The sequence below is a fragment of the Anomalospiza imberbis genome, chromosome 8 (genome assembly GCF_031753505.1).
Source record: "Anomalospiza imberbis isolate Cuckoo-Finch-1a 21T00152 chromosome 8, ASM3175350v1, whole genome shotgun sequence".
Taxonomy (NCBI): Eukaryota; Metazoa; Chordata; class Aves; order Passeriformes; family Viduidae; genus Anomalospiza; species Anomalospiza imberbis.
This window is the reverse complement of record NC_089688.1, coordinates 24,894,305-24,917,360: the sequence shown is the minus strand read 5'-3', so window position 1 is coordinate 24,917,360 and position 23,056 is coordinate 24,894,305. Positions and strand designations below refer to the sequence as shown.

Genomic DNA, 23,056 nt, shown 5'->3' with positions numbered 1-23,056 from the left:
TTTGTGAAATTGCCTTTAGTTTCCTCTGGTGTTGATCAAAATATCTTTTTAGTCCTCTCCCCCAGTTTTTACAAAACTATTGAATGAAATGGTAAGGTAAAGAAAAAGTACATTCACCAGGCAAAGCAAATTTTTCTTTCTGTCAGTGTTTAAATGGAGAGGCCTGCCCATGTGTGCCCATATGCAGAAATTAACACTTGTGATTAGAGCTGTGCTAGCCAATGTTGCCTGGAGCACACTGGGAACACCTGCTGGTGTAGATCTACCAGCAGATTGAACCAGGGTGACAGACTGAAAAGAGGAGCCATAGACAAACAGCTGTGGCTGTAACTCCTACTGGCACAGCTGGAGCTGAGAGAGGATGTCTGTTCACCACCAAAATTAGTAGGACTCAGTGGGGCTTACATTACTTTTCCTATTGCCTCGGGAATTAAGCCAATCTGTTCCTTCACAAAATGAGCCCATCTTCTGGGACATGATTTTCTCCAATGCAAAGAAGAAAGTAAATCAAGTGCATATGCATCCACTCTGTATTCAGATCCTGATCTGGATGAACAAGTAACTGTTCTGAATCTTAACTCCATGGTGAATCCACTTTCAAATTTATAGATCAAATTTCTTCATTATATTACTTTTTTATTTTTACATTACAAGACTTCATCTGGAAGTATTAATCCTCCCTAAAAAGCCACCAGACACTGAATTTTCAAATGCTATTATTAGCAGAAGGGAGAAGTAGCATCCACTTCCAAAGAGTATATTTTCTGATAAAGTTCTCAGTTTTGCATATAGAAAGTCCTGGCTGAGATTCACGGAAGCAGAATAACTTTGGGATATCTGCCCAAAACAGACTTGAACAGCTGAGTCTTCTGGGAATCACCTGGTGCTAAGAAATCTCCAGGAAAGGAGGTAGGAATTTTCTTTTCCTACCTCTACAGATTTTTATGGCACGAAAGAACTCAGGGTGCCTGTGCTGGGCAGATAGAGCCTGGGAATTTCATTATAACCATCTCTTTCTTGGTGGCTTTTTCCATTGCAATGGAAAATAAAATAAAATAAAATGGGTAATAATTTCTCCAGGCATTGACAGATGAGATCAGGTTCAGTAGTTCCTGTTTTTTCTTCACTTATGCAATCTTATAATTGCTTCCTGCCTGCTGTAACACAGAAAAGAAGCAGAGTAAAACAAAACCTCACTCATAGTGCTAGTGATCTAACTACATTTCTGTTCTTTATATCTAGTGAGGATTAGGGTTGTTTTTCTGTTTTATTTCTTGGGGTGTACTGTTTAGTATAGTGGTCCAGGGCCTTGGCTCCAGCCCACATTTTCATTAGAAACACTAGATAAAGCAGATGTTCCCTCATTAGTTCCTACTTGTATCAGGTCCTGAGCATATTTGGCTTCTGAATGCTGGGCAAGAAGCAGATGTTTGTGATGGTGGTCTTTTTTTTTTTTTTTAATGCCTACATTTTTAATATCTGTCATTTCATAGTCATGAGTGGAATCACTCAGATGCTAAATGGAAAAAAAACCCAACAAATAAACAACCCTCCTTATTCCCCAGACAAAGTATTCATTAAAATGAGGGTGTTGGTAAGGGGAGTGAAAGTGCTGCTGTATAATGCTGTAATGCCAATGTAAATGTTCAATTAACACCTCATCAGTTAATTACTACTTTGAAAATTGGCAGAAGAGAGCTGGTGTAAAATATTCGTGGATGGAATTACTTGCTTACAGTGGCTGTGGACAATAAAATAGTAAAATGTATTATCTACTGAGTTTCTGATTAAACTCCAGCCTGAATATATCCCTTGCTCCTCCCCAGTTACTTTGGTGCCATTGGAAATGGCAGCACAGAGCCCCCCTGAGTAACCTGCCTCTTTTTTCTTTCCCCAGGACATGCATGTTATCAGCACAGACGAGAATCAGGTGTTTGCAGCTGTTCAAGAGTGGAACCAGAACGACACGTACAATCTGTACATCTCTGACACCCGAGGGATCTACTTCACCCTGGCCTTGGAAAATGTCAAGAGTAGTCAAGGGCTGGAGGGGAATGTGATGATTGACCTCTATGAGGTATGTCATAACTCTAAACTCTCATTGCTGTCTGAGGACTTGCTTGTCTCAGGAGCTCACATGATGCCAATTCCCTCCTTGCACATCAGTCTCGTAAATAGCATGTGAACAGCAAAGCCAACAAATGACTAAACACAGAGTTTTACCCTTCCTAGATTTACTGCTGTATTCACCAGTAGGTTCTCAGGTGAGGAACAGCTCATAGGTCTTTGATGCATAGGAAATAGTTGTGGAATAGTTCATTCAGTTGCTAAGAGGAGCTCTGTTTGTCAGCCACAATCCTGCTTGGACCCATGTTGGCTCTATGGCTCTGAAAGCTCCCAACAGTCTCAATAGTATCAGTCTCTGATTTTTGCTGCATTTCTGGCAATCTAATCTCTTGTTTTAGAAGAGACCGCAGTTTTCAGCTGTCCTTGTCACCTTTCTCAGCTTGGACTGTTCTGGGAACCTGAGTGGTTACAGATATGCCCTCTTGGGCTATCCTGTGTGCATGGAAACTCTCATACCTCATTTTGATGCCCTCTTTACCCTGAGCCTTTTTCTGAACAAGTGTGCTCTGTTTAAGCTCAGGGTAAAAAGGCCAATTTGCATTGTCTTCTATGACAATGATCCTAAGAATAGGACTTGTAATGTGCCCTTGTCCATCTCTTTCTCTCCTGCCTGTTTTTCCTCTGGAGACAAGCACTCAGCTGAGGAGAAATTCAATCCTCAGCTGCCGTTCTGAGGGTCAGGTTTTGTTTTCAGGTCTCCTCCAGGGCATTTTCTGGCCATTTAGAATAAAGGTCATAAAGTAGATCTGACTGCCTTTGAAGATGATGATGCTTCCTGTATTTCCCCATCACTGTCTCAATATCAGCTCTGCTCTGTAGTTTTCCTTCAGCTGTCCTCTGCTTGGAAACCACCTTGAGTTGTCCAGAGATCCCAAGAGTTATACATCAGTGCAGATGGACTGGAGGAGGATGGGCACTGCCATTTCAGTCATCTGGACATTTTTTACCATTAATCTCTCTGCAGTGCTGGCAGCCCATGGAAAAACTGTTGCCTCTTATTACTGTCAGCTGGGGAAGCAGATTTACTGCATTATGTAAAGGTGTCCTACATCCCAGGGGGTAAAGAAAATCTTTTGTTTTGTTTTATTCATCTGACACCACACAGCAACCTGGATTGAAATTGATGGAATCAGACTTACAGCATCATATCTGCTGATTGTCTAGATAGAAGGAATATTGGCTGACATGGGACATGGCACAAACCTTCCTTTCAGCTTGATGTTCTTGCTGGAAGAGAACAGAGCCAGCCAGCATGGTTCTCTGAGTCAGATTGTTATAGTGATCTCAGGGAAAATGGAGAGGAAGGCAGGAAAAAGAGAAAAATCCATAGATAAATTAAAAGTGGAGAGATTGCCAAATGAGTCCTTCTCAGTTGGCAGCACTCTATTTAAAAAAGCATCATCATTAGGGAAGATGTCAGAGAAAGACCTGTTTAATGTGCAGGTGTCTATGTGCATGTTTGTCAGGTGTTAGAAGTAAGTTCTTCTGGTTGCATTGCAGGGAACATGTTTGTGTGCGTAATTCCTAAATTGATTATAAATCAAGGATAAATCTGCTCAATGCTGCTAAGCAGGGAATTGCACTGGGTACAAAGAAAAAATATAAATTCTTTCATGGTGTCTCCTTGAGTTCACAAAAAGGGTGTCCTAGTGACCACCTCCTAAAATGAGGGAAGAGCTAAATCACTGACCACTGTGTCTGAGTGCCCTTTCTAGTTCCTGTGTCTGCCCAGGCTCTGTTGGAATGGTCCACAGCAAGACAGTCCTGCCTGTGACAATCCATGACTGAGGTGATAACAGACTGTGAGGAGGTGTGTCTATAGCTATGGTATATGTGCCTGTCACTCTGGAACTTACTTTTTTCTAGCAGTACGTATGTTGGCTGAGAAGTATGTTTGATGTATGAAGGTGGTGATGGGGAGTGAAAAATGTTTTAAGAGTTGTGTACTCAAGTGTCTTCTATGGATCTCTCTGAAGCTGCAGAGCAGCATTAGTATCTGCACACAATGCATTCAGGGTGGTGAGGATTCTACAATTCCTGCGGGGGAGCTGATGGAGTGCTTTCCTCTCTGACCACTGGTAGTCATGCACTTGCTAGCCTGGGTTTTTCTCTGCAATGACTGTGTGAGCAGCAGGGCTGAACAGCTCCCTGTGTGTGTCAGGGTTGTGTATGTGCAATTGGTCTGTCTCTTCCTCCTGAGAGTACACAAGCATGTGTGTGCAGTCTTTTTTTAAGATAAAGCTGTCCAAGACTGACAGAATAACTTTGCTTTCTCAGGAAAGGATTCTGAGTCCCTGCTCATGACTAGAATCATAAAAAGAAAAAAAAAAAAATCAGGATTTCAGAACACTTTTATTGCTTGATATATAAAGTGCTCTTTAATCATTTATGGCCAGCGTTTCACAGGGACTATATAATAGAACAATTTTGGGACAGCAACAAAGCAAAGTACAACTGCAACTATAGGCTCTAGCCTCTGGTAGTAAAGGCAGAACCATGTTATTTTTCCATCCCTGTCTATTCATGCAATGTCACTGTGAGACAGGAGTACCCTTGTCTTTTCAGGGTGCCTTTCTGCTACAACAAAGAAATCCTGAATACTTAGTTGGGTGGGATCAAACAATCCAGATAGGAAATTGAAAAGGTTATCTTTTTTCTGCTTATATCAACAATGAATTAGTTAACTATTTAATTTAATGACTATTGCCCTTTGTAGCAAGCATGTCAAACTCTTTATGAACTTCAAATGAAATTCAGGAAGGTGCTATTTGAATGACTAAGTACATCATTGTGCTGTACCAAAGCACCGTACACAAGTAGTTTCACTGCACAGGATTTAAAGTGCAATAAGGTCCTGTTCACTGGTAGCTGTAGCATCCAAATCCAGCTACATAATTAAATGGGTTGAGCTGGAAAAAGCTCTGGATCTGCTGTGTTACTGTTTGCTGTGCCATGTCATTTAATCTCTGTGAATAAAAACTCTTGATGAATGATTCTGTCTGCTAATTCTACATCATAAGCAGAGGTGAGGTGGATGACTGAACAGACTTGCTGGAAACCAAAAAGTTTCTCACTTTCCCCCTCCTTCTCCTGATTTCACTTTCCTTTTTATTGCGGCACTCAGGTTGCAGAATGACAGCCTAACAAATTCATTCGCAAGCTGCAGCAGCTATTGGGCTATTGATTTTCAGTGTGCTGAGAAGATGGGAACATTCTGCAGTGTGAGTTGTGGTTTGAGGTTGATTCTTTTTTTCTCCTCACTAAGATACTTTTAGGCTTGGTTCCAATGTGAATCTGTTAGTGTCATGTCTTTGCAAAATCCTCCTGCAGGTCTGTGGATATAAACTGTTGGGTAAAACACCAGGAAATAGTAAAAGGATGAAGACCTTATTGCCAGCTCTGTAGCTAGCATTCTGTATGGCCTTGCTTGAGTCACCAGTGGTTTGGTTTCCTCAAAATACAAAACTGTAAAAAAAATACTTCTGTGCCCCAAGTTATCCTGTTGAAACACTGGTGATTATTATTTTGAAAAACACTGAGATCCTTAGATGAAAGTCTGAAGAAGGCTGGATGAGAATATAAAACTGAAATGCAAGTTTATGTGTGTGTGTGTTGCTGCTTTCTTCACAAGGCCAAAATAGCTGCTGTTTCCTGCTGCTGCTGTGCAAGACAAAAATAATTACCTGTACATGTTTCATCTTTCAGGGGGAAGGATGCCTACACAGTTGAGAGGTTGTCACTTTACAGATAATGCTACTGACATCTTGCCATGTTCCCATAATGATTCTGATATACAACATTTCTCTCCCATTTGTCATCTTTGCACCCGTCATGGCTTTATCTCTTCCCCAGCACCCCAGCTTGCCTTTGATGTACACTGGCAATTCTGGCCCTGACACTGACCACACTGACAGAGCCAGCAGAGCCCTGGTGGGTTTGACAGAGAAAAAAGGACGTGCACAGAACCTGCATGGACTTGATCTATTTTTCAGCCATGTCAATTTTTCCTAGGTAGCAGGGATAAAGGGAATGTTCTTGGCTAACAAGAAGATTGACAACCAAGTGAAAACTTTCATCACCTACAATAAAGGGAGAGACTGGAGTTTGTTGCAGGCTCCGCACACGGATCTGAGGGGAAATCCCATTCACTGTCTCCTAGTAAGTACCTGAGGGGGGAATTTGGGGGGTGGTAATACCCCAGAACAATCTTTTTCTACCAGGTAACACAACAAAAAGAGGGCGGCTCCCCTCTCCGTGCAGTGTATCTCATGGAGTGCAGTGCTTCAGGCTTGGGCTGCCAGGGGTTATTGCATTGTAATTTAGGTTAATCTAATTTAATTTCTGGAACAAATTGTGGATCAGCTGCCTTCTGCAGAAGTGCTGTGTCCCCTGGAAGAGCAGGAGAAGCTGGATGCCATGTCTGGCAGTCGGTTCTCTGGACACTAGATGGGAGGCAAGAGCTGCTGTAGCTCAGAACTCTGAGAGGCACAGTAACTGGAAACAGGCTCAAAGGAAAAGAGAACTGGGATTGCTTTCAGGCTGCTCTGCTGTCATTAATATTTATTAACATTCATCATTTTTTCTTTGAGCTCATAAGTGAGAATCCACACATTCATCCAAATATATGTCCAGCTTTGTGTTGGTGTAAATTGTATCTATTTCTGTGCTTACTGATATAGATCCACATATAGCGAAGTCTTTAATCATCATTATATGCAAACAGTCTCCAGGAGGGAAAGTGAAATATAAGTTATGTGACTAGAATTGGAGACCTTTATGAAGTTAGAGAGCTTAAACTGATCTTGACATATTTTTCAGCTGATACCATCTATTCATTGTAGTGGGATAATACTCAGAACCCCTGTATTTGGGATTTTCAATAGCTTTCATATTATACTAATTCTAATATGGTTCCAGGCAGAATCAGGGACACTATTTAGATTGCTCTTACTGCTCCTGTCCTGTACTTTCATGCTCTTTTCCATCTTAAAAAAAAAAAAAAAAGGTTTCTCATTGTGAGGCATTAGAATCTGAATCAGCATTATATTTTATAGCTGAATGATACACTAATCTCTTAACTGAATGTCATGCACTATTGAAACAGCAAAGAATAAATATTTGAAGCTATTCAAATAATTGATTTTTTGATGGAGTCAAAATGTAAGTCCTTCATTTTCTGTCCAGTTTGGAAAAAATAAATAGGAAAGACTGGGGGTAAAATAAGTCTTCTGAGTTCTTCCAGAGCATGGCTAAATTTGTTTGGGTTTGTTTTCTTCTTCCAATTTTTTAAAAATTGTAAGTGAATTTTTAATTAGATGTTTTTATGAGGTGAAAACCAAAAAAAGTTGGCATGCAAAAAGCTTTTCAGGCATAAAGCAATTCGGTACTTTGGAAGGGGTTACGTAAAGAAGCCTTTGTGTTTCAAATAGTTTGTATAATCTAGTTTTAACTTAAGTGAACATATTCAGTAAAAAAAGACATTTTGACCTTTCCAAATTATAACCAATTTAATCAGAAAGTCAGGATTCTTAATATGTAATATGATAGTATAATATTTTAGGGGCCTGGCAAGACAGAAGAACAAAAAAAAGCACATAGGCAAATAAAATAATAAAAGTAGACTTTATTTTTTTCCCCATAAATTTGAAGTTAGAGTTCTGAGAGGTCTTTCCTGGTATTTTTGTGCATCTGATCATGCAAAGTCTGACTTGCCACTCTGGTTGTAAGTGAGCCAGTGATGCTGCTCTGTGTGGCCCTTATGGAACAGCTCTTTTCAGGAATTGGGTATTTCATATACAAGGCTATATCCTCCACTGTAGTTGCCCATTATATAACGGAAGGGGTCATAAAGCTGTGTGTGAAACAGAAATGGACGGTTCTTATGGGGGGACAGAGAGCTATGGCTCCCTTTAAGCCTTCCCATCCATACTGTATCTGCTGCTATATCCATGGGCATCAGAGAATACCATAAACTTCATTTTAAATTAGACCAGATATGCCTGAACAAGCTGGATTCCCTCGAGAGGGATAAATGTGAACAAGCCAGACAAAGGGTCAAGAGCAGGAGCAGAAGGTATGGGCACTTGTAGGGACACAGTGAGAACTGACCTAGAGAAGCTCATGGTTCTCTGGGGATTGCATTTGCATACTTGGAGCTCCACTGTGCATAAACCACTTTTTAAACATCAGTTTGTTTTTATTTTGCACTCTGTGTAACCATATACTTGCTCTGAGAATTACTTCCACCTGTGCAAGCTCAGTGGATGTTTGTCATGCTGTTTACATTTCTTAAGTGCTCTGTGACTTGAGCTGGAGTGTAGGAATTGTTCTGTGATTTCAGGGTGCTAAGGGACAAATCCTCAATGGACTTTAACCATGTATCTCAGTCTTTGTCCTTTCAGGAGAATGAAAAGCCCTGCCCTGTGATAAGGCCAGAAGAATATTTAGCCATGTTTATTTTTCCTCTTCCCCTAACATTGGGTAAAACAGGCAAGAGGCCTCTTTGATTGTCTAAGCACTCCTCCATGTTTAGGTTTTCACCAGCTTTTGGAATGGCAGAGGGGCAGGGAACCTCAGCTGAGCATGCAGAGTCTCAGTGGTCAGCTTGCAAATTTGAAAGAAAGAAAATAGCTGAAATCTGAACTAAACTTTCTTGTTAGATTTTACAGGAACAGAGTCTGCCTGCCATAGAAAGGGAGGGATAGAAGTACAGAAAATATACCAAACCACAAAGTGAAATAGCAATTCTGCAAGAGAGACAAGCCATTTAAAAATCCCATCTGAGGTTCATGCTTAATGGTGGGGAAGATTAAAGCAAAATATGGAATGAAAGAATTCTAGAAATTATAGAGAATAAACCACAGAAGTTGGGAGTGGTAGGAAAGTTTTAGAGCACAAACACTCTAAGCATTTATTTACATTCCTGGAAATAAGTCAGGGATCCATAAAGGCTATCTGCTGAGGAAAAATGCTATGTCAGTGTGACATAGCTTAGCATTTAAAACACTTCACAAACTCCACTCACCTCTTTAGCCACCCCTGCATCACTAGTTTTACCTCCTTATGCCAACTGCTCCTTTTCCTTCTAGACATAACTGTTCCCGACACGATCCTGCTTTTCCTTATGGCACAGATAAGTGAATTCTTCATAGACCATTGTACATGTAGTTTAGCTCCCATTCATGCTGCACAGCAGATACTAATGCTTTCCCACTGCTGCTTTTCAGCATAATTGTCTCCAGCAGCAGCTCAGGGCTCAGCAATGACGTATGTTCCAGCTCACTGGCAAAATGGGATCTGCCATTTCCCAGAGTGACAGTACAGTCCCCAGCCTGCAAGTGCAGTGCTGTGTGCTCTGTGCAGTGGGTCTTTAAACCTAAACTAAGTGAGAATTAAAACAGAATTAAGTACATAGCAGCTAAGCTGTTGGCTAAGGAGGTTAGGAAGGAATCTGGTTGAAGCACAGGGCGAGCCAGACAAAACCATCCCTCTACTGACAGTACACTTGAGGTGGTTTTTCAAAGGGTCTCAGAATTTCTTTGCATTTTTTGTGAGACAGCTCTAAATAACGAGGAAGGAGGAAAGCAATGAAATTCCATCTAATCCTAGGGTTTTGTTTTTCTTGTTTATACCGCTTGCATTCTAAGATGAATATACTTTATTTTCATGAAATAGCTGCCAAGGTATTTTTTTCCAAAGGTGCTGGTTTAGGTTGATACTTACCATGTGTTGTTAACTGAGGAGTAGTTCTGTCTGGCAAGAGATGAGCATCTGCCTGGGAGAGTTAATCAATTAGCTTTCAAGGATGGACTTGTGGTTCACACACAGGGCTGAATCTCAGGAGAATCTTCATTCAATTTTTGGGTCTATCTCCAATTTCCTACATGACCTAAGGCAAGTCATATTTTTCTCTGTGCCTCTCTTCCCCAGACATCTGTTTATTCCCTCCCACATTTTATTTGTCTTTTCCGTAGGAATTTATACGGATTTCAGGACAAAGACCCACTTCTCATAAAGGGGGACATTTGTGCCATCTGCTACAGAGTATTTTAAACATCTAAGTGAGGTGTTTTGAATATCCCTCTTGGAAGTGTTTGTCTCTTTTCATTGTTCCTTGCTATTGCAGGTGAGCAAATGCTGTGACACCCCCTAGGTTTGTGAATGGTCACCAGCAACATCTTTGTGTTATATATAATACATTCTCCCACTTCTGATGAGGGACAGCCACTAATAGCTGGTTTGTATTGTGTCCTGCCATTGGAGACAGTTCAGGTGGGCATTGCAGAACAGCCAAAAGTGGGTTTGTGGATGTTTATGAGAAATTTTACTAAGGACTGATGAGTTTCCTAAGGGGAGAGCATAAGAGTGTTGGCTGGAAAATATTAGGAAGCAAGTAATGAACTCCAGCATAATTGTAAAACCTGTGGCAGTGGGCAGAGCAATGGGCTTTATCACCTGTGTTTTATCTTCTAGCTAGAGTTTAAATGCTCCGTGATGTGGTTGCCTGTCCCTTGGTGGCTGTGCAACAGGTGGCACAGATAGGAACAAAGCAATGACAGGGAAACCCAAACCTGTGATTCTTATGATAATAATGATTTTAGTAGCCTGCTGGTAACAACAAAAACGACAGAGACAATTGATGAAAATTCTGAAAAGCAGTGAGATGTCTCTATGTGAATTAAGCTATGAGAGCTGTAGGAGGAACACAAAAGGACCAGCAGAACACAAAAGAGTTGGAAAAATATCTATTGATGAACTATATAGGGGCAGAGATGGAGAAGGTGTATAGGGGAATGAAGAAGAGAATGCTAACACAGTCAGGATGGGGGGTGGCCGTGGGCAGTAACTTCAGCTGTTTGGCTAAGAGTGGAAAGGTTGGTTTTCACACCATACCCAGTTGTCACTAGAGACTCTAAGCATTACTGCACTCCAACCAGTAAGAAGTCATGCCACTAAAAAGACCATCTGTCTGCTTAGACAGATGGCTTGGATTTTAATATTGGAGAGGAATATTCCATTTTTATATGCTATATCTGTGAAATGATATAAATTTGAAAGGAAACCTCTGGTAGCACAAAGATTGAATCTTAACAAGATCTCATCTGAGTTGGGAATTGGCTGAGTTGCCATTAGGTTCTGTCTTCAAAATGCTGAAGTGGGCTTGGAGTATGTAAGTTTTAAAAATATGTTTTCTATTTAGTCTTCTCACAACCTATCAAAATGTAAAAGGAAAAAGTTCATGCTCTTGCAGTGCTTTTCCACTTCCTGCATTCATGTCAGCTCAATTTGTTTTCCACTTCCTCCCGGTGCCCCGGGCTGCTCCAGCGGCTGCCCTCACAAGGCTGTCACTTGGAGTTAGGCTGCTCAGTACATTCCACCTGGCAGCTTGTGCTCCCTGCTGCACAGCCCACATCCCCCTTTCCTGTCTCACATAAGTGAGAGCTCCCATCTCTCCTCACCACCCTCGTTTGCCTTTGCCAGAAGAACTGTGCCTTTCTCCACAGAGGAATTGTCATTTCAGTCATATTCACCTGCTTTGAGATGGGCTGGATAAGTGGTCTTCCTCCAGTGACCTATGAGACTAGGTCTCCTACAGAGGAGGCTGCCAGACTCTAGGGACTGCAGATCTAGCCTTTAGGCAGATTACTCATGAAAACCTCCTTCCTTTGAACCTGAAGGTCCCTCTGCACAGCCCCTCTTTCTCTTACGGAGCTGGGCAAGCTGAAGCATGGGCTTTGCTCCAGTTCTGCTCCTGTGTGATGTCCACCTTGATTGGGTCAGTTTGCTTCAGGTTTTCTTGCCAGTATTTTTCCCCAGCTCCTCCCTTAGCATGTTTCATGAAGGGCTCTTCATGAGATTTGAAAGAAAAAAAAAATCTGGAATTAAAACCCAAATGAAGGAAATAGTATTCAGAAATTTTCAGAAAATATCATATTACAGATTTGGAAGGAATTGTAATTGCAGCTTTGAAAATCTGCCCATCTATCTTACCTTCTTGCTCAGCTGATATATTCTGTACCACTCTTGTCTTAACCAGGTAACCAGCATACCAAATCAATAGCAAATAGGTAAGGTTTCCATGGATTTATTTGTATTGAAATCTTAAAGGTCACATCCAGATGGGCAATGAAGCTTTGCTTTAAACTTGAAACAAACACTTTCCAGTCTTGGTACTTCTTTGTATCTATTGCAATGCATTTCAGAACGGTCATATGTCAAAAAGAGTTAAGAAATGGTATGAAATAAGTTTTTTTTTTTGGCTAATTAGTGGTGATTCAGCACCACACCAGTGGGGTTAAATTGCTTCTTTTTTTCAGAGATAGCTTGGGTAGTGCTGCTCAGAGTCATTTAATATCTGCATCAATCTGCATGATTGCTTCTCTCAGAGTAGGAGCCAGGAGCCTCAGGTAGTCTCATCTGCCTGTGCAAGCCTGGTCCCCTTCTTTGAGGTACAACCTCAAAGATGTGGCCCTTGGAAGAGGGTTTCAGCCTGGTGTATCAGTTTCCCACTGGGAATGGGTTGAGTCAGAAAATGATGGCAAAGTGGCTATGCCCATCTAAGGGTTACTGAACACAGTGATTAGGAAGAAATGCGGAAAGACGGTGTATGATTCTAAGCCTGTTGAAATAGGAGCATACATTGCTTCTGTTGTGTTGTGTCTGCTTTTTACTTTTTTTCCCCTTTCTCCATAGCCCTATTGCTCCCTTCATCTTCACTTGAAGGTCTCAGACAACCCCTACACCTCAGGAAACATCGCCAGCCGAGACACTGCCCCCAGTATTATTGTAGCTTCAGGTATGAAATATTTTAAAATTCCCTGTGTTTGATGCGCAAACCTGGACAAGTTCTGGAGTTTGTGGAGGGTGTTGGGTGCCTCTGGAGTGTCACACCACCAGTATTGGGAAAGGAGGCAGGCTGTCAAATGAAAATCCTTATGGGCCTTCAGCTTGTCATATGCTTTTTATGGAAACTGGCTTTCAGGACAGAGGAGATCATGTCTAGCCCTCTACTCCTGTGAGCATAAGATCAAATAAGGGCATTTCCTTTGCATGTAGAGGTGTGTAGAGTTGTATATATTGGGTCTTTTATACATTTTTTCAAACTGAAACGCCTTCCCTTTTCCCCCTTCCCTCTCATTTTCCTCACAAACCCAGAAGTTCTACAACTGCAAAATAAATAACTACATTTACTCCCCTGATTTGCTTATTGTGCTGTTTCTGAGAGGGTTCCTTCACTAACCAGTGCTCATCTTACAGGTAATATAGGCACTGAGCTATCAGACAATGACATCAGCATGTTTGTTACTTCTGATGCTGGGAACACTTGGAGGCAGGTAAATGACACAGAATCACTGGTTTAAATACAAATCAGGAAATGTCGTAAAAGCAGATTCAGTCTGTCACTTGCTTTTGTTTCATTTGGTTCAGGGTAGCTTTTTGCAAACCTTTGAGGAAAGAGAAAACTTCCCTTCTCAAAGGTACACAGATGTTCAAAGAGAAAGACTGAATATGCTGTTTGACTTCATATTACAGAAAATTATTTTTATTATTCTACTCAGAGTTTGACTTCAGTTCAACCCCATAGCAAAGAGAACAGAATAAATTATGAATAATAAGAGGAGAGAAAGTGTTACCTTTTATTGTTGTAAATCCCTCGTGCCAACTGAACTATTTTTCTTTTTGTCCATGACTATACTTACCCAAAAATCAGCAGTTTCATTGGTCTAATTTTTCTCACTTCAGCTGAGACTCACTTCACCTAAGCTGAGTTATCCAAAGTTTGTTGCCTACATAAATGGATTATTTTGCAGAAAAAGTCAAAATTCAGAAAAAGACAAAATTCAGCTCACCTTGTTCCAAAGCTACCTACCTGTGGAAAGAGACTGGATGATGAAATTATATCCAGTTCCTAATAGTGGAGTCTCACCTGTTAAGAAGTACCCTCTAATGTGTTTATCCTCAGATCAGGAAATTCTGTTATTCCTATTTTCTGAATGGGATATCAAGTCATGGAGACAAAGAGTAACTTTCTCAGACTAACAAATGTTGCTGTACAGACTGTAGAGCAGATGTTTGCAGAAAGTTAATATAAAAAAGACACAGGGAGAGAAAATATTTTCCAATATTTGATAATCCAGGAATCTAATTACTTTGCAGTGTTTGACCAGCCTCATTTTTCTGTCTAAATCAATTATTTGAGATGGGGCCAGACATGTGCACACACATGAAATTCTTCTTTAAAATAAAATTTGTCATCGAAAGGAAGGAAATTGTTGATCCTAGCAAAAAAATCATATTTCTAACTTTCTGTCAAGCAAGGGAAGAATGAATTTTCCATGGACCTAGAAAAACTGTGGGGAAAAATACCCAAACAATAAAAAACTGAGTCCAGGAAATATATCTATAATTTCCTCTAATTTATAATTTTCCTAGCACATAAGTGTCCTGTTACATGATCCTACTTAAAGAACTGTGACATTTTCTTGATACTAAGGATAATAGGTTTGAATAAACACTTTTTTTTTCCAGATCTTTGAGGAAGAGCACAGTGTTCTGTACCTGGATCAAGGTGGAGTACTTGTTGCCATGAAACACACATCTCTGCCCATCAGACACCTCTGGTAATGACTCCATTTGTGCTAAATGGCTGCTGTCCCTCTCTTCAGATGCCAGGAAGTAGGCACTTAGTATGCATCCAGTCTTCTGCAGCTCTAATCTAGAAAGTATTAGTTAAGATAGTGGCAAACCTTAAGTCAGATAAAGCTAAGAAATCCTGGAAATTACAGAATTACAGTTTACATCATTTTGGCTTGGCAGGTCTGAGATATCATCAGTGTAATTACACAACACTCCTGATTTACCACAGTTTGGCTTTTTGGATTTGTTTTTTATTTTATATATATATATATATATATACATACATATACACATATATATACACATATATATATAGTTTATGCTTTTGTCTCTCATTAAGTTACCAAAGTAGTCCTAATTTTCAAAATTATTGATGAACTTGCCTTCTGTGTGGCGGGCAGCACTTACAAACCAGAATTTTGTTGAATACATTCAGGGTTATGTAACTGATAATGCAAAAGTGCAGTTAGCATTCCTGAGTGAGGAGGCAGAGTATAGCTTTGTGCTGTTCTGCATTATTTACTTCCCCCACAGTTAGTGTCATATCAGAATCTGAAACACCCAGACCCAAGTCTTAAAAATGATGAGTGGGTCCAGGCTTTCACTTACACTCCCCACAGGGGGGACTGCTGGTCTGAAGAAACTGTCATCCTCCAGAAAACTAACGTCAAATGTTTTATACTGGGGACTCAAAAACCAGATGTTCAAAATCACTTGTTTATTTTTTTAAAAAATCTTATGCTTAGGCTACATTTTGCCCTTTGAGCATCAATCTTTAACATAAATTCTAGTTTCTACCACTTAAATATTGGCCATGGGTTAGTGGTATGATGCCAGACAAGGTTGATCAGTGTTCTGATTTATGATGCTTCCCCAAAAAATAGTTATTTAAAGGACCAAAAAAAATCAGAATCAAATAAGAGAAGCTGTTTTCCACTTCTCCATAGCAACTGTAGTGGACTAGAGAATCCCTTTGTGTAAAATAGGATAGTAAGGAAAGAAAACACTAATTCTGCTTTCTCCTCTAGGTTAAGTTTTGATGAAGGGAGATCTTGGAGCAAGTATAGTTTCACATCCCTCCCACTGTTTGTAGATGGAGTTTTAGGGGAGCCTGGAGAGGAAACCCTCATCATGACGTAAGTGAGCATGCCATAATGATGCTGATGATGCTGTGGAGGTGAGCCACACATTGTATTCTGGAACAGTGGCATTTCTGGTTAGGGACCAAACGAAGTACAATCTGCAGCCAGGAGTGTGCAGTCTTCTGTTGCTAAATCATCAGTTTATTTGTGATATGACTGAGGGATTAGCAACATTGTTCCTTGCAAGCTGCAAACATATTATCACTTAGCTTATCAGCATGAAACCTGACTCCTCAAATTGAATGTGATATAAAGCAGAGTTATTGTTGACATATTAATATTTGAAAGAAAAATGGTGAGGTATTTTTTATAACTGTGTTTTTGCTGCTACATTCTTTTTTTGTTTTTAACGAGACACAGATAAGTGAAGACATTCTTTTGTAAAATGAATGACAAAATGTTGCCTCGAGGCTGACTCATGAAAAATTATGTTTAGTTTCAATGTGGTATGCTGAGTTCTGCATGATGCATAAATCTGGACTCAGTATGCCAGAAACTGTGATATTTTATCTGAAACCTGTAATAAGCAGAATACGTGGCTTGGAAACTAACCTGAGCTAATAAAGATGTGTGAAGAATGTTCCTTCAGGTTCTGATTTTAATGTGCATGGAAGGGATTCCCAAAACTTAAAACTCAAATAAAACTCTTGAAGGTATTACTGTCTCCAGCTTTACATCAAGTCTTCTCTTGACTCTTCAATTTGAGTAATTTTGGATATTGTCATAAGTGGGAGGGTCTTAGTGAACAGAATGAAAGCTACATGCAATTTTTCAGTTTCCAATAGGGTTATAGATATTTAGCGGGCTAAATTTCAGTTTTTCAGTCCAGTGAAAATGAGTTGGACTCTCACTCTTAAAGCAATTGATCTCTGTTGGAAATGATGGTGGCTGTACCTCTGTAACTACCAGACTTCCTTTTACTGTATGCTCTTCCTGCTGCATTCTGTAGTGTGTTTGGACATTTCAGCCACCGCTCAGAGTGGCAGCTGGTGAAAGTAGACTACAAGTCCATCTTTGATCGGAGATGTGCAGAGGAGGACTACAGACCTTGGCAACTCCATAGCCAGGTGAGAAGTGAGGATGCTGGGATCTGACCTGAAGTAGCTAATGATCCTACAGTTCAGATCAGCACAATCCAGTATCTTTTCCTAACAGTTTGGCGTCAGCTCGTTCCTTACTGGGTGGGTCTGTTCTGTTGTCTCAGATTGAGACTCTGTGATCCCTGAAGGATGAGCAGCTGTCTTTTGGGTGTCATCCTGAACACAGACTATTACCTCAGGCTTATGCAGACTTGAAACAATACAACAGCAGAAGAACTGCCACTGAACTCCTTCACTCTTACACATCCCATCCATATTCCCCATCCTTACCTCCTTTCTCTCCTTCATCCTTCAGAGCCAGTGTCTTAAGACCATTCTAGTTGTTCTGCATGTTTCTCCCATTTCTGGCCCTCTTAGCCTCATTTCTTGCTCACTTGGTTTCATTCCTGTTCTGTCTCTCTCTGCTGTGTGAGTTGGGCACTTTAATCCCCAATTCATTGGCCCCCATGCCCTGCCCTGTGCATCCTGGATGCAGCTGCTGCATCACTCTCTGAACCATAGAATTCATGCCCAGCAAGGTGAGCTGCTCTGCACAGTGCCTGCACCTGCCTCGGGGCACCTTCCCAGCTCTGCCAAGACACAACAGTCTATGTTTCATCAGGTTAGAATAAAATATGGCCCAAATTCTGTGGTTATATAAACACCACAGGCTCCACTGAAGTCTAGAGTAAAGCACACATTTATATCATCAAAGGTTGCCTTTCTGTATATATATTGCTGGGCAATAATTTAATTATGAATATGAAATGAAACTAGCTTGACTCAGACTAGCTGCTCACACAAGGCACAACTCTACACTTAAAATATCAGTTATTACTTAGATCTTTAGATGCTGAAAATCAGTACAGCTTCCTTGAAATTCAAGGAAGCACAGCATTTTAGACCAGTTGCTATTCAGACCCTTCTGTTTCATGCCATCAAATCATCAAATAAAAGCCGTGAAAAAATTTTCCATAATGATTTTAACAGCATAAAAGGTAATAAGTGAGACTCCACGGAATGAAAATATTCCCAGAGAGGGCAGACCAAAGAAATAAACCTGCTGTGTTTATTCAGAACTGAATAAGATATATAAGTAATCTCAGATAATTTCTTAGTGTGTATTAGAAAAGTTGATTTAGTTTCAGTTAGAGCTCCAGGAGCTCTAATTAACTCCAGTGTACTGAGATGGCATTTGGCTCCCCATCCTTTTCCCTTGAGTAACACCTCCCGTTGCACAGGCTTGGAAAAACCGGGTGACACAAATCGCCTGGTGGGCGTCAAAGAAATGTTTCTGGTTTTGTTTCCAGGGAGAAGCCTGCATCATGGGAGCAAAAAGGATCTACAGGAAGCGCAAGTCAGAGAAGAAATGCATGCAAGGGAAATATGCTGGGGCTATGACCTCGGAGCCCTGCGTGTGCACAGAGGCAGACTTTGACTGGTGAGCGATGGGCAGAAGGACTGGGTGCTCTCACACAGCACCGCAGGGATCCTTAGAGAGACTTGCAGAGAGCAGAAATTAATAAATGTGCAGGTATTGAAATGGGCTGCTCCCTGATCGTGCAGGTGTGTTAAAAGAAGGAAAGGTGGAATAGGTATCTGTAATCTCCTAAGGCTCCCACAAAATCAGGCTGAGTAGACCATTTTCCAGGTCACAGCTCTGTGCACCAGTAAGGTAACAGGTCAATTTAGCACATCTAACCTTAGCAATGGCCAAGGGTGGCTGAGAGTAGTCTGAAGACATATAACAGCATTGTGTAAAAAAGAAAATAAATTCTTAACATATACACCCATATATGAGGTGAGGTATATATGAGTGAAAGTAAATATATGCATATGCAAAGTATGCCTTCAGCTTCTAGAATCAGATATCTAGGAAATAAATTCCTGGGTCATTTGTTACATCTGGACCATCATGTTTGACAGTATCCAGCAGACATTGCCTTCCTGAATTGAGTTAATCTTCTGAAGCCTTTTCTTCTCTGATGTTTGGTATGGGAAATAGAGTCCATTGGTGAGTTATGCATGGCGTGATAAAATCTTCAGCTGCTGGTTTCATTTCAATATTACTGCTGAGTCACAGCAATTTGCACAAAAAAGGCAGGGAACCACATTATTGAAATCTCTTTCTTACCTCTTTTCTCCAAGTCTGCAAGTTCCTTAGTATTTTGGATGAGAGAAATGTTGGCTGCTTGGCAGTGCTGATAAACTCCCTTTGTGCCTCACCCACCCAGATCTATGTCATGTTAGTAATTAAACCCAAAATCTGCTGTGTGAATCCTGAAAAGGTTCATCCCATCAATATTTTATATAGAAGTTTATAGCATTTCCCTTCTCACTCCTACATAAACATAGAATATTTTTTCTGTATAAAAACACAGAATCACAGGAGGCTTTTATATTGTGTCAAAAAAAGTCAGTTCTCTTGCTCCAGAAAATAACAATTATGAACATATTTTGGCATAGATTCTGTCAATATGGTTTCTTGATGATTTCCTCATTTTCCATGTAGTTATTTACTAGGGAGATCTGTGTGTAGTTTGTCATTTAGGTGTCCAAAGCTCCTGGATTTTAATAATTTCAATCATATTTCTCTTGTAATTTACAAGAGATATATGATATGTATATATCATATATATGTAATTTACAAGAGATATATGATATAAAAGATAAAAGCCAAACCAAAAACCCCAAACCATCACTAAAAGCAAGGAAATTCCCTGAAGATTTTGACCCTCTTATAGGGCTTGCAGTACAATGCTGAGCCAACCTCATGGCTTTATAAAATAGTTGATGCAATTGACTCAAAGTCAGTCCATTAGTGTTTAAATCCCTGGCACTTGTAAGGGACACACATACCTGAAACTTCTGATAAAAATATGCTTTCCTTCCAGCACTTCTCTCTGAGAATGATTATATTTATTTCATTAAAATTGACTTTGTGACTTGCCACTATAAAACTTTGCTGCTAGGTACAGAACAAAAGTACCACAGTGACATTTGCTGGTGGAAGCATGCTTTTATTTCTTTAATGTTCACCTCAAGGAAACTTTCTCCAAAGGCTCTGCTGGGCTATGGGAGAATCTCTAAGAGAAAGCTTGGATGACTGGGCATGTACAACAGTTCACATGCATGAACGAGATGCCTCAAATCTGTTGGAAGAGGCAGAATTAGGACCTTTCTGACCAAGGACCTTTCTTCTTTCATGGAATCAGTTTTGGTATAGATCAGACTGTTGTGATCCCCTCCCTTTCTCTCTGAGCTCAAGTTATTCCTACGGTCCTGAGGCTTGGATTTCTACTTTGTCCATTTCAGCTTCCTTCCCTACTGCCTCTGATGAAAAAAGATTGAAATACTGCTTTAAGCATCCAGTTCAGAAACATTTGCCAACCATACTCATCAGGAGCATAATTTTACATAGATATGCCAGAGAAGGACAGAAAAAGAGAAAAGAAAATGCCGAGAGAAAAAAGCAATTCTGTCTGCTAAGAAAGGCAAAGCTGCTGCTGCACCACTGTAACTTCCAGTGCCAGCCTTGTTGAACTCTGCATGAGGCTTCAGTGCCAATTCACCCTGCAGAAGGTGGGGCGAGGTTTGGAGGAAGTCATGGAATGAATTCTTGCTGCGGAAGGGTGCCCTCTGTGGAGTTCTTTCCTTTTCAGGAAGAAAAAAGCACTTTCATCATCCTCACTCATGACATTTCAGCACTTTTGAATTTTTTTTTTTTTTTTCTTTTGGCCGGGCAGGGTTCTTAATTGAAAGAGATTGAAAGAGACATCTATTCCCCAGATAGGGAGAAGCTCCTTAGCTGCCCACACCTGATTTTTGAATCCTGAAATAAGCTGGACAGTTTTTTACATTGTCAGTGGTTCCAGAACCCATGTTTGTATACAGAGTTGAAGAAAATAACAATCCCTGTCATTGTGTTGTCGTTGGTGTTTAAACAGTAAATTTATATGGAGAAAATTTTATTATCTGAGCTTGTCAGAGATTGGAGTAAAAAATTGTATCTCTCTGGTTAGGTAAAGTGAGAAAAAGTGTTATTGCTGTTAATCCTGCAAGTCCTTTTTTATCAGTTCAGGGGGAAAATAGCAGGTATAAACCACAAAAATTTTCTAATGCTTTTTTTTTTCCTTTTAATATCACAGAACTCCAGATTAATTTCATATCTGTATGCAACCCACTGGTACTCCTTTCTCAGGGAAAAGGGCGCATTTGTTTATTGTTTTGCGCAGCAACAAAACCGAGTGACATTAGAAGGGCCTGTGGCTCCTCCAGCCTTGGAAGCAGGGCTCTGCTGCCAGCAGCCAGCTTTTATCCATGCCGGGCTTCCACAGCTTTTATCCATGCCGGGCTTCCAGAGCTTTTATCCATGCCGGGCTTCCACAGCTTTTATCCATGCCGGGCTTCCACAGCTTTTATCCATGCCGGGCTTCCAGAGCTTTTATCCATGCCGGGCTTCCACAGCTTTTATCCATACCGGGCTTCCACAGCTTTTATCCATACCGGGCTTCCAGAGCTTTTATCCACACCGGGCTTCCAGAGCTTTTATCCATGCCGGGCTTCCACAGCTTTTATCCATGCCGGGCTTCCAGAGCTTTTATCCATGCCGGGCTTCCACAGCTTTTATCCATGCCGGGCTTCCAGAGCTTTTATCCATGCCGGGCTTCCAGAGCTTTTATCCATGCCGGGCTTCCACAGCTTTTATCCATGCCGGGCTTCCACAGCTTCTATCCATGCCGGGCTTCCACAGCCTTTACTCCTGCCGGGCTGGAAGCCGGAGGGCCGGGCCAGGAGCCGGCTCTCCGTGCAGGGAATGCGGCTCGCAGCCAGAGGGCAACAGCGCTTCAGGAATGGGGGAGCCTGGACGCGCTGGAGCCCTCGGCAAGTCTGTCCTAGCAACGGCCTAGAAACGAGAATCTCCTCCTTCGTTTCACTGATTTGGGTAAATGGATGGCACCGTTACTTGGGTGTTATTAAAGCATTAATTTACCCGCTTTCCTCACATTGTGCTCCTTCCTGCCGCCTGAGCCTTATTGCAGCGATATCTCATCAGCAGAAACGCCTCCTAGACACAGATGGAAACCTTTGGTGGTGTTCATCCTTCAGCCACCTGTCTGCCAGGTCCTTTAATAGGAACTCTAAGTGTCCCTCTGTCAGTCCTCCCTCTGTCGTTAATACTGACAGCTTTTTCTATCAGTATTCCCATACCTCACACCTTCATGGAGGGTGAGCCTGTTGATACTGGTGCTAGTGGTTTTGGATAGCCAGACAGGCACAAAGGTGCCTTAGTGCAACTGGGAATCAGGTCTGCTTATTTATGATATCAGCAAGGATCTGGCTGGCTCTTTTTATATTCTCTGGCACTTAAATTACAGCCCTGCCTGCTGGGGTGAGTTCCTATGCTAAAACATCAGAGTCCTGCATCAGGAGAGAGTGTTCTGACAAACCCCAGGGAGGCAGGGCACAGACACTGGGTGTGCTGGCTTTGTGTGTCACCAGCCATCAGTTCAGATTGTGCAGGTGCCATCTCTGAAATACACCTATATTTGCACCCTTCGGTTATGGGCTTGGTGAGCTAACAAATAGTAATTTAGAATGAATTTTTAGTTCATTTGGAGTGCTTGTAGAAAATGCAGATTCACTATGCAAAATCTACAGTGCATCTCTGCATCTTTAAGGGCTGGTTACCTACCAGGCATGAATTTACTGGAAAGATTTGGGGGATTTTAGGTTCCATATTAACATAAGCTGGTACAGCTTGACTCCAAATACTGCAATGCAATTATAATTGTACACCTTTGTAGATCTACAGTTCAGACTGTAGCTGAATCCATCCTTCTCTGAGTTAAATCCCATGTCAGGTCCTGTAGAACTGGGGAACAAGCACAGCTCCCCTTTAATACACATCTACACTTGCATCATGGTTAAATATTAGAAAATGGTATTAAGTGAATAAAAAGGTGGTGAGACATTTCCTGTGCTGTGGCCACAGTTATTTCTTCCCACCAGGGCTTTTGCAAACTGCGGAAAAAAGGTGACTATTTCAGAGATAGCTCAATTCCACCCCAT

General features: G+C 41.0%; 1 protein-coding gene across 4 annotated transcripts in view; it reads left to right on the top strand.

Annotated features, from left to right (window-relative positions):
- The window catches only part of LOC137478275 (VPS10 domain-containing receptor SorCS1-like), a 261,330-nt gene that overhangs the window by 197,514 nt on the left and 40,760 nt on the right, over nucleotides 1–23,056 (top strand). For all 4 annotated transcript variants that reach the window (XM_068198011.1, XM_068198008.1, XM_068198009.1 and 1 more), the window contains exons 9-16: nucleotides 1,898–2,077; nucleotides 6,139–6,285; nucleotides 12,820–12,922; nucleotides 13,384–13,460; nucleotides 14,656–14,747; nucleotides 15,792–15,899; nucleotides 16,855–16,972; nucleotides 18,295–18,425. In XM_068198011.1, the coding sequence (XP_068054112.1) occupies nucleotides 1,898–2,077; nucleotides 6,139–6,285; nucleotides 12,820–12,922; nucleotides 13,384–13,460; nucleotides 14,656–14,747; nucleotides 15,792–15,899; nucleotides 16,855–16,972; nucleotides 18,295–18,425 (956 nt within the window). The remainder of the gene's footprint in view (nucleotides 1–1,897; nucleotides 2,078–6,138; nucleotides 6,286–12,819; nucleotides 12,923–13,383; nucleotides 13,461–14,655; nucleotides 14,748–15,791; nucleotides 15,900–16,854; nucleotides 16,973–18,294; nucleotides 18,426–23,056) is intronic.